This window comes from Macadamia integrifolia, chromosome 2 (assembly GCF_013358625.1).
Source record: "Macadamia integrifolia cultivar HAES 741 chromosome 2, SCU_Mint_v3, whole genome shotgun sequence".
NCBI lineage: Eukaryota > Viridiplantae > Streptophyta > Magnoliopsida > Proteales > Proteaceae > Macadamia > Macadamia integrifolia.
The window spans coordinates 1,562,829-1,574,463 of record NC_056558.1 but is presented as its reverse complement, the minus strand read 5'-3'; the positions used below and the strand labels follow the sequence as shown (position 1 = coordinate 1,574,463).

General features: G+C 35.1%; 1 protein-coding gene across 1 annotated transcript; it reads right to left on the bottom strand.

Moving 5' to 3' along the window:
- Nucleotides 1–2,511: 2,511 nt before the first annotated feature.
- LOC122057022 (thioredoxin M-type, chloroplastic-like) lies at nt 2,512–4,454 on the bottom strand. Its single transcript, XM_042619009.1, has 2 exons — nt 3,947–4,454; nt 2,512–2,977 (listed from the first exon to the last, which is right to left on the bottom strand). Exons 1-2 carry the CDS (start codon nt 4,194–4,196, stop codon nt 2,658–2,660), a joined length of 570 nt encoding a protein of 189 aa, XP_042474943.1. The 5' UTR covers nt 4,197–4,454; the 3' UTR covers nt 2,512–2,657.
- Between the last annotated feature and the right edge of the window lie 7,181 nt (nt 4,455–11,635).

Below are 11,635 nucleotides of genomic sequence, written 5' to 3'. Positions count from 1 at the left end.
TAAATTGTTTCTACATCACCACTCATCAAAACAAAAAAAAAAAAAGGATTATAGAAGTCTTTGTTTGACATAAATACCCCCATAGAAGTTTGTGTTGACATGAATATCCTTACATATGTATTTTTTTTTTTTTGGCTTTTTGCTATATCTAAAATTCTCATTAGAATCAATTATCGATGATGATTTAGTTGATATAAGTCTTATTAGACAGGTTTTACCCTCATAAATAATTGGAAAGGGTTTGTTACCAAGTTATGTGACCCCTACACCAATAGGAGGTCAATGAGAATATATACATGGGCATCCAAGGGGAAGGGTGTTGTAGGGTATTAAGTTTTTGAAAATTCACTACGATTGTCTCAAGTTGAACATTTTCAAACCTGAGCTTGATCTGTTCCACCACGCTTGCCTTTTTCATGACAGTTGAAGACATTTGCATTTTCTTTCTTTTGCCTAAAAATTTTATTGACTCTCCTCCGCTTATTGAGACTCTATAATTGTTGCCCTCAGTCGAGCAATGATAACCTGCCAAGTTCAAAGCATGTCTTTTTTTATTTCATTTAAACATTTTGAGTCAATTAGGTCTTAACTTTAATTTGTGATTTTTTAGAATTTTTTTTCTAACTTTCTATATTATTTTTCCGTTGATTTCTGTGTTTAGCATTCGAGGCTACAAGAGGATTCGGAGGGGAAAAGAAATGTCTTGGAGGGTAATTTGGAGTGCAAAAGAGCTGTTGGGACATAAAAAACTTTGGTAGTATATACCAGAATCCTGGGTAATAAGGAAAAAAGAATAGATAGGGATGTCTCTCCCTGATGGGTCAAGGAAAGGTGACAGTGGAGCATCCACTACGCCACTTTTTGAAGTTTAGCCTTTATTTGTATTTGTTGATTGACGAGTATTACGTTGACGCTTTTGTCCAGACTGAGTAAAAGTCGCCTAGTTGCTTTCAAACTTTTCAATATGTATCATTTTTTTAACTTTTGGATGGAATTGGATGGACAGGCAGGCCCCAAAAGCAGATGAGAGAATTGCTGAAACTCATGACGGGGAGTGGGAAAAACAAAACGAATCGAAGGATCAGTTTGGGAAAAAGGATCCCCTCTTTTTTCCTACTTACGTGTAATGGTCCGTCCTTAAAACTTTCCTCCAATGCACATGTGATACACAATCAAGGATCGGTATTTTGAGGGGCAAAAAAATGGTTTAGTGTGGTTCAATACAATCAATCTGTATGAATATCGCTATCAATATTAATTGAGTCCAAATAGATATTGATATCAATATTAATTGAGTCCAAATAGATATTGATATCAATATCTGATACTTTCCAGTTTTCAAACTTTTATCTCTCTTCTTTTTCTTCTGGTATTTTAAATACCAATCCTCCATTCTCACCTGGTAACCCATTAATCCTTTAATCAAAATCAAAACAACTAATTTGAACTTTGAACCACCAATTGCTTTAATAAACCAGAGAGAGAGAGAGACGATATAGTCACAGTTGCTGCCATCCTCACCAACAGCGTCACCTCTAGCCTCACCTCCCTTGTTTGCCAACAAAACCAGATATATCCGTCATACCAAGAAAACAAAACGTATCCTCACAACCAACGTCACCTCTGTTTTCAGACTTCGTGTTTTTTCTCTTCGAGCGATGTCATCCGATATCTCTGGCTATTTAATAAAAATATAGATTAAGTATAGGAAAGGAAAAAAATCGTCTGCAATTCCGATCTCGTACAATTCCGTGAAATACCACCTTCAGGGGGTGACACGTGTATTGATACCAATGCAATGGTCCAAATCTGATTTAAATGTATTTTCACTGATTTAATGTTTTATTAGTTGTACCAGATCTGGACCATTGTATTGATATCAATACACGTGTCACCGTCTGAAGGTGGTATTACACAGAATTGTACGAGATCGGAATTGCAGACGATTTCAACCCATAGGAAAGTGATAGTAATTGTTCCTTATTTTTCTTATCTAGTAGAAATTTAGGCAAATTTTTCTTTACAAGCTTAGATGAGTAAAAAATATCACCTTAGGCTAGCAGCTAGGGAAATCGAATTCCAGGAACAGGATATTTTCCAAACTTCTTGGGACTCCATTTCCCTGACTGCTAGCTGCTACCGTGTAGCAGCATTGTGAGAGGGGAGACGGGACCGTACAGGAACCTTTTGCCTTTTTATTTAAATGAAGACCATCATTCTTCTTAATTTGGAAATGAATGGATAGACTTCCAGTGAAGAAAACAAAAAGGCCGTTTGAGGGATCTGATAAACTTCTCCATTATGCGTCCTTTGATGTAGTGTAGATTGAGGTTCATTTCCTTTTCTGAGTCTTCTGACTGGGTCCAAAGACTCCAAACTAGCTAGTCCACCCGGATTTTCAAAACTTTTGGTTGAAGATATAATCAAAAAGTACATATACTGTCTACAAACATCAACACTGGATATGATTTTTTTTTTCTTTCTTTTTTCTCAGAGCTTCTTCCAAAGAAGTTAATAAAATGAAGTACTAACTGCAATTACTGATGTACAAGAAGAAATTCAGGAACCCACTGATGGAAAACACTTAATTGATAATTGTGAAAGGTGGAATATATAAAGCATGCATTAATGGTTTTGCTAAAGGTTTTTTTCCATCTTCATGACTCCAAATATTTCTCTATAGCAGTAGTTAAGGTAGAGAGTGGCACTGCACCAATAATACTCTCTTTCTTCTCTCCATTCTTGAAGAATAACACAGTTGGGATGCTCCGAATCCCATACTTTGTTGCTATATTGGGGCAATCATCAGTGTTAACCTTGTAACAAACAATCTTGCCGGCATAAGTCTTCGCCAAATCCTCGATCACGGGTGCAATCATCCGGCAAGGTCCACACCAAGGTGCCCAAAACTCCACCAGTGCTGGCCTCTCATTTGCAATAACTTCGTTTTCCCAGCTTGTTTCTGTTACCACCAAAACTGCAGATTCCACAGTACAGGTTAGCTAAGCATATACAAAGGACCAGTTTTTTTATTCTTGGAATAGATTCTGAATCTAGAACACATTCTGATACAAGAACATAGAGAAGAATCGGTTTTGCATACCACAGTAAGATGGTCTAGGATCATAAAACTGTGCAATACTGTTATAAACTTACCATTAAACTGAACACTGTTCTAAAAATGGTCAATGATAACCACAATAAGATGGTGAAGGATAATATAACTGTGCAATACTGTAATATATGATGATCGCGCGGCTACCATCCAATAAGAACCTATGCCTGGTGACTTGAGAGCCATGAGGAGAGCATATGTTACATAAATATGGCTACTGTTGAAGACACCTATGGACTTTGTCACTGAAACTGCTATGACCCCAAATCAATCATATCTGGGGTTGATCACCCATAAGTTACAAAAGGAATTTGTTGTGGGTTGATATGGTCTTTTGATTTCCTCACCTTATAAGTAAGTTTATGGAAATGTTTTCCAGTGCCAGAGCAGCCGACCTCGGAGCAGAGTGGGAACCTTAGAAAGGGCTACCTGATTTGGAGCGGGCAACTTCAAAATTTCGCACAGGATGCCATGCTTGAGTTAGATCTTTTCTGTATCCAGATAACTTAGGATGTAGCTAGATTCCTGTTGATATATGATATTTCTTGTTTATTTTTCATTGGATGGGAGTGTGATTAAGATGAAGATCCAGAGAATGGTCACCTAGTCATCAGCAAATTATATATAAATGGCTTGCAAGTTTGATCTGAATTAAATAGTTTTACAAGCTATAATAACAAGATACAATCATATTCCAACCTTCAGAGTACTGAATCCTAAGAAATTAAACTGGTTTACCAAACAAAATAAATAAATAAATAAAAATAAAAACTATTATCCTTACATATAAAGCATTAATTCTCAACCAAAAGACAAGAGAGAACAACATACCTTCATCAACCGCTTCTCGGGCTTTGCAGACAATGCGGGATCTGAGGCATCTGTGATCCACAGAACGAGATAAAGAGGAAGAAGAAGGAGGCGATGATGATAAACCAGAGAGGGCAGAGAGCTTCATTAATCCCTTGTATGTGGGCGAATTGAACTTTTCCTTGGAGGAATATGAGTGGTGAGCATGCAGAACACAAGCTCTAGGAATTGCAGCCATGGTGCTAACTTGAAAACAAGTCTCCAAAGCCATTTCTCTGCCTGTGTTCCCTAACCTTGTACTGATTTTTTTTTTTTTTTTTTTTTTAAATTTATCAGAAGGGATGAAGCCTTGAAGAAGGAATTGAAGATGGGTACGTTTGGGGTTGGATATTCTGGGAATGGAATAAGGATTGATCACAAATTCCTTTGCTATTTCACTTTAGATTTTTTTTCAAATTTTGGATAGCGGACATTCAAATTCACCTAAAAAACAAACCCCCTTCCCTCCCCCCAAGAAAAAAAGAGTGTGGATATTACATGAGATCGTGAGGTTCTCAAGTGGTAGTGTTCATGTGGATGAGATTCGAGCTGTCATGGTCCAGTCTCGTGGGAGTCCGGATCTCAAGGCTTTACCGGACTACTACTATAGGCTTGTGTAGGAATCAAATCTCTGCACGTGTGACTGGCCAACTGGGATTCATCTCTCTTCCCAAGGATAAAGTCGTGTGCCTCAATGCTTTGAGAGAGCCAAATCCTGGACTTTTCTTTGTCGGCCCAAATCTCACGGGTCTGAATGATTTAAGCCCAAGATTGATACCAAAGAGGGACAACTTGGCAACTCCTACACATTTCTTTATCGGCCCAAATATCATGGGTTCTGAATGCGTTAAGCCCAAGTCTGATACCAAAGAGGGACAAACTTGGGTAGGATAGGCCCAAGGTTTTTTTACGTATCCTTTGTCTCAAATCGTTTTAATATTTCTATGGGAAAAGATGGAGATATATTTCCTTGGATATGCTATGGGAAAAAGCATTCCATGACTCCATCTTGATTAACTATGACCCACCATTTATGAGCTTAGTTTTCAAATTAAAAATTGCAAATCATTTTTGAAACACTACATTGTTAGTTTAAATAATAAATTAGAGCATATGAATAATAGATGATGTAGACACAACATGTTTATACATATTTCTTAATCAAAAGAGGGTAACACGTAACCCAAAACTATATTAATGAAAGAAGTGATGTGAACTATACTTGGAAAGAAAGCAGGATTCACAAGATAAGAAAGTGGAACTAACCACCAAACTTTAGAAAAAAAAGCACCCTTAGGCAGTGAATTTGGGCCGCCCTATTTAGTTCCGAGGAATAAATAAGAATCTAACATGAACAAAAAAATCCCTAAGAAATAAAATGCCATCTGCTATAACTTGAGCAGCCCAATCAAAAGAAGAGGAGGAAAAGTTTAAGAAAGCGATCAAAGACTTTAGACTCTGAAATTACAACTTAATTAAATGCTAAGGACACTCTAGGTTTGAGAAACTATTTTGAAAAAATTATGCTTTAATTTTTTATTTTTATTTTTAGATGGAAACTAGAAAGAAAAAAATTGCGATTCCTGAGATGGGGATTTAGGGCACAAATAAAATCACCCATACATGCATGGGCTGGAAAAAAGGTGTCTATTGGGAAAGCTTGGAAAACCTCTAATCCTGAATTTTAAATCCTTGGTCCCAAAGGAAGCATTTAGAAGGTTGAAGATTTAGAATATTCTAAAGGTGTATAGTATAGAGGGTCCTACATTAATGATTTCCATCTTTGTAAAAAGGGTTTGATCGATCCAAAGCAATTAAACTCCAATGGATCAATAAAATATATACATGATCTGATTCATGTATGAGACAGATTTTGGAGGCATATATAGCATAAGGATTTACTAATATTAATGATCAAGTTAGGTTTAAATTAAGCTTAAATTAGTGACATTTTAAAATATATTTTACTTAATATATTGATCAGATCATGCATGCATGTAAAATCTTAAGCGACGTATGTTCAAAATAAGGCATGCATGCATGGGGTGTACGTGTTACATGGTGTGTACTGTAGCTGCACGTGGAAGAGAGATATTAATGAAGCCCAATTTTCTTTTTTTTTCTCATATAGTGAAAATGATAATTCTAACCAATGAACATTTATTGAATATATAATGTGACCTAGCATTCATATTTGTGTATATATCATGCATTCCAACCATAGTCTGGGATCTTTTTGATTTAATATTCTTGTTGACATGCTAGAATTTACATGTGAGCAAAAGACTCTAGGGTTTTCAGTCTACCTCTTTACAAAATTTAAATCTTATTTTAATTGTCATGTGACAAATATTTAAGCCTCCCTTGAAAATTCCTTACCACACGGGTTGCTTAGGGAGCCCTTTTACTTGGATTTTCCTAGTCATTCTCCTCTTAATAATTAATTAATTAATTAAAACATATTGAGTTCCCTATTCGGTCACATAGCGCACATGAGCGCCTCCTTGTGTTTATCTCTCTCTTCTCACAATATATATCTTCCCCAGTATAGGAGGAGAGAAATAGATACAGGGAGGCACTAGCATATGCCATGCAACCTAACAACGTCCTTTCTCCCTAAATAATAATAAGGAAAAAAAAAAAGTTGCTTAATTGCGTGGCCTTGCGCCCAAAATCCATATACAAGGCTGCAGAAAATTATTGCTCCACCTATGTGAAATCAAAATCCATTCATGTTGATGTTTATGCACGTGCTTTCATTGGCCCCTAGGGTCACTTGACACCATTCTCCTCTGCATAATGCATGAGAGATGTATATATTATACAATGATGTCATTTGTATCAAAATTACGTGCTAGTGTATAATGATAGTATATAACTAGAATTAAGTTTTCTTTCACCTGGGGTGAAGAAGAGAGAATCTCCTCACTAGTGGTGATATGAGTCAATAATTGAACTTGTGGTTTATCATTAACTCCTATCTCTCCTATTATTCATTATCAGATGGGGTAAACAAAAAGATTCTCTCTTTGCTATGAGATGGAGAGAAATTGGATCCACATAACTATTTTCCAACAGTTTGGGTTGTTCCGAAAAACTTGTCTTCATATAACCACTACATAAATCAAGCTTGTGTATTATAAGACTCTCATAGTTCACCCAAGGGTGAAGAGAGAATCTCCTTTCCAATGTTGATGTGACATTATAATCGGCTTTGGATATATTATTTACTCCTACCCCTATTATTGTTCATGGTTTTGAAACACCATTCTATAATCAAATCATATGATCAAATGCGATGAATGAAGAATTTTTTTCTTTACTATGGGTGAAGAGAAATTGGATCTCTTCTTCACTATGGTGGAGAGAAATTAGATCCATTTAACAATTTCCGAACAATTTGAGTTTGTCAAGAAAAACTTTTCAATATATATATATATATATATATTTTGGTTTGGTGCAAGAATGGGCTAGACAAGACCTACTTCGGGGCCAAGAGGGGGCCCAAGAGAAGCACTCATTTGGAAACATGGGGGCCCAAAGGGGCAAACCTAATTACACCTAAGAGCTAAGATGGTGGGGGCCGGTGTAGGAGTCTCTCTCGCATCCCTAGACTTACGCCAACGGCCAGACCCACATATTATAACATATTTCCAAAAGAGACCAAATGTATCACGAGTAAATCAGTATTAACATTGTTCCTCAATAGAGGTTGTATTTGATAGGTATTCTCAAAATAGATTACGGTTCTAGAACGCATTCTCAGACAAAAAAAAAAGAGAGAAGAGTTTGATTTTCAAAACTTGTTCTTAGCCTAAAATCTCTTCCAAACTTGCAAACCAAACACATCCTTAGAATAGATTCATGTATTGGCACAATCGAGGTACAACTTTTGAACCAAATTTGTTTTCTTCTTTTGATTCTTTGAACCTTTTTCTTTGCCCATAGACATCTTGTGTCTCTAGCCCATGGGATACTTCTAAGTTTTGTTTGGATTTTGGAGGGACACCTATGACCTAACTTCCAACCCCCACCCCCCACCTCCCACCTCCCACCTCCCACCTCCCACGTCCCTCCTCTCTTTTTATTTCTTTTTTCTCCCTCTCCGCGTGGAAGAAATTTGTCTAATCACTGTGGAACCCACAGAACTTGCCGAAATCAACACATATACCCTCCCAAAAGGCCAAATCCTTCACCACCCATATGCCCATTGATATGATAGTATGAGTTGCTCACTTGCATACGCTTTAGCAATAAATATGAGAGAGGGAGAAGAAGGAAGGAATTAGGAACTACCAACTTAGCAAGCAAACTCTTCTCTTCTTGCCTCACCCCACAACTTTAAGTGTTATGAGCTTTGTCTGGCAAGTTGGCCTGAAAGCTTTTTGATTAAGACATGTCAACCTAAACGGGCCCTATCCCTTAATTCATTGCCCCCAACCCTATTTGGCTATTTCTAGAAAGGCCCTATAAAATTCCAATTATTGGATTGATCTATTTGGCATCTTTATTGTCCCACGCGAGAGCTGGATCATTGATTAGTTCATGGGCCTACTTCTACTTCTGTTGTCCTATTCAACTTAGGTAATACATGTTTATCCTTCTCATGAGCATATTGAGAGGAGTAAAATGGGACGCAATGATGAAACTGTGATATTCTCAATGGGATCGAATTTACATTCACCCATTGTGATGAGAGAATCTCTTACTCCATCTATCTTGTTGAATTTAAAAAAAAGAATTTCAATAGTAAGAGTATGAAGAGATTCTCTCGAAAACTTTTGCTCATAATTAATGGGTCTTTCAATGAAATAAAGTGGGGAAATCAAGAGAAAATTTTCCTTCACCAATTACACCCATTTGTTGGAGGTTAAAATACTCTCCACTCTTCCAGATACCCATCCAAGGCCAATAATTTCCATCAGTGAAGGAATTCATCTTCTAGCATGATTTGAGGAAAATTCAATACTTTTTGGATTTTCTTATTGACACTCTTTATGATGTCAAATAATTTGTAACCTTACATTTTTTGCCTTTTGGTGTTCCAGTGAGGATAATAGTGTAATTTCACATTTGTACTTGAAAAATATTCAAGACAATGGCATATTTTGATAATGACATAATGATAATGATATGTCATTTTTAAATTATTTTTAAAATATTTTTATACTCTTATCTTAATAACTTTTGAGAATAAGACAATGAACAATTAAAATATGTCCTCTTCAAAATACAAGTGTTATTCAAAGATACATTCCTCTCTAATTTTCGCACTATTCTCATTCTATGATAATTAAATTTGTTCGCCAATTGAAGGGTTTAGTTGATGTGGATCATACACCTCTTGTGGGTGTCCATGTTTGTTAGAAAGTAGAAACCCATCAAAAGGTAAACAATTATGCTTGCAGTGAACACAGTGAGAGAATAGTAAACTTCGTTGCTTAAGAAAGCTTACCAAATACCAACCCATCGAATAATAAAGGTAGTGATAAAAGTTTATCACCATAATCCATCCTAATCAGTGCTGTTGTAGATATTAATATAAATTCACAATGCTTTCAATAGTGTTGTAGATATTAATATAAATCTTTACATTTTGTCACTAATCTCTATCTAACTTGGCAGGAATTAATTAGGAACCAACCTAATGAGATGATTTGCTTAGGTTAAAGGGACCTGGCGGGGAAGGCACTACTCTCACGAGAGAGACTCTGAGAGAGAGCAAAGTGGTGGCATGGGTAGGTTATTGGTGCAATATCTAAGTACCTACAAAATACAGCTAAACCATCCATTCATTCCCAAGTGGGCTAAACCTCAAAAGTCAAGAATCCAGAGCTGTTCTCTTTCTAAAAGCAATCTAAACTTAAGGGGTAGGTCGTTAGTGCTATCCTAATGGGCTTATATAATAAACATTACTTAACAATTGATCAGTTAGATTAATTATTATTATTATTATTGGTGGTGTTGTTATTATTGTGGATTTTGATTGGTGGGTTTAAAAAAAAAAAAAAAAAACCCACAAAAGGGTCATGTACTCATGTATGCCAAAAATGCTGACTTCATTTGGATCCGAGAAGATCATGAACCGAAATGATCTTAACGATTGTGAGCAACAAGTGAAACCGAATTAGAAAAAAAAAAAAATAACTCCATTAGTTTATGATCCCTTTGCAATTTTCTCAAACCAAAACTAAAAAATTAAAGATTGCATTTCTTCAAAAAATAAAAAAATAAAAAAAGATCTTCTTTGGGTATCATGAAGAGTTTTTTTAGTTTTAATTTTATGTAAAAAAAAAAAAAGGCTTGAAAGCTCTTTTAACTAATTTAATTTGGTGTTAATATTAGCAAGGAGAGTCAAGATTTATTTTTTTTTACGTTGGCCTATCTAGGATACTACAATCTCTTCTATTTCTTAAAGAGATTTTTTCTATTACTTTGAGATGTTCTAGTGTTTTTGTTATATAATCATAAAAGAAGGATTTTCTCTAGATTTTCACCAATCATTGGGAATTAGGACATTCATTAATTACTACAATTGTTATTAATGAAAATTTTAAATCTAGGTTTTTTTTTCTCATGTAAATTAAAATTTCCATTATACTAGAAATATTCTTAGAGCAAAAGAAAGAAAAAGAAATGAGTGCTAAGCATCAGAAGATACAGAAGCCATAGTAAAGGACTTGGACACTTGTAGCTGCTCAATGGGGTTGAGGTGTTTTTGTACTCTCTTGTTGTAGTGTCTAATTTTAAAGATAATAGGTAGATGGTTTATGGACACTTTGATTTTTACTCATAGAGCTATCAGTAATGTGGCTCAAATTTTGGCGGATTATGCTTTAGGTCTATTATATAAATTTCGTTTGTTTTGGAGTACTCTTTCTGCCTTGGTTGTTGAACAATTGTAGTGCTTTGTTGTCTCCTCCTTTTTCTAAAGAATTCTATTGTACCAAAAGATTAAAGAAATAATGGTATCCACAGTCCTGTTGACATGAGTTGAAACTTTGTTTTTATGAAATACTTTCTTTTCCGAAATTGTTTTTTTTTTTTTTTCATAGATTTGTTTATAAAAAAAATTTCAAGTAACCTAATTGGAATATAACACCTTTATCATAAAAATGTGGGATCATATTATTCTAGTGGTGTTAGAATTTCTTCTAAGATATAAATATATATATATATATATATATAAATTGTCTCTATGTGCAAATATCTATTTTGTATGATACGATTGTAATTTTAAGCAAAGCTTGCAAAAAGCTGAAAATCCGAAGTGAGAGTTTAGAAGATCATGATTGAGAAAACTCATTGCATCCAAGAATTTGCATCTCGTTCTATTTATTTATTTATCTATCTATTTGGATGGACTATTTGGTTCTAAAAAGAAGAAATTGTGTATCATCCTATCCTCCTAACCAACACAGTTCGATGAATATAATTACTTATCAAGATCAATGGATATTTAGTAAAAATTGAAAATATATTAGCCAACTTAACTCACAAAGCCTTAACCCATCTACTCATAATATAAATTTTCTTAGAGACACACTAAAGACCTTAAAAATTATTCAAAAATGACTCTCTTTCAACATAAATCATAGTAAAGGGAGCCTCCACTAAGAGAGTACAATAACTACATTAAGTAATAATTTCATATTTGGCACACGCTAACCT

Bases quoted from the DNA above. Each gene is read 5' to 3' on its own strand.
- LOC122057022 (XM_042619009.1), bottom strand. From the start codon at position 4,196: ATGGCTTTGGAGACTTGTTTTCAAGTTAGCACCATGGCTGCAATTCCT. The intron at 2,978-3,946 runs GTATGTTGTTCT...TGGAATCTGCAG, and splicing joins CCGAGAAGCGGTTGATGAAG to TTTTGGTGGTAACAGAAACA.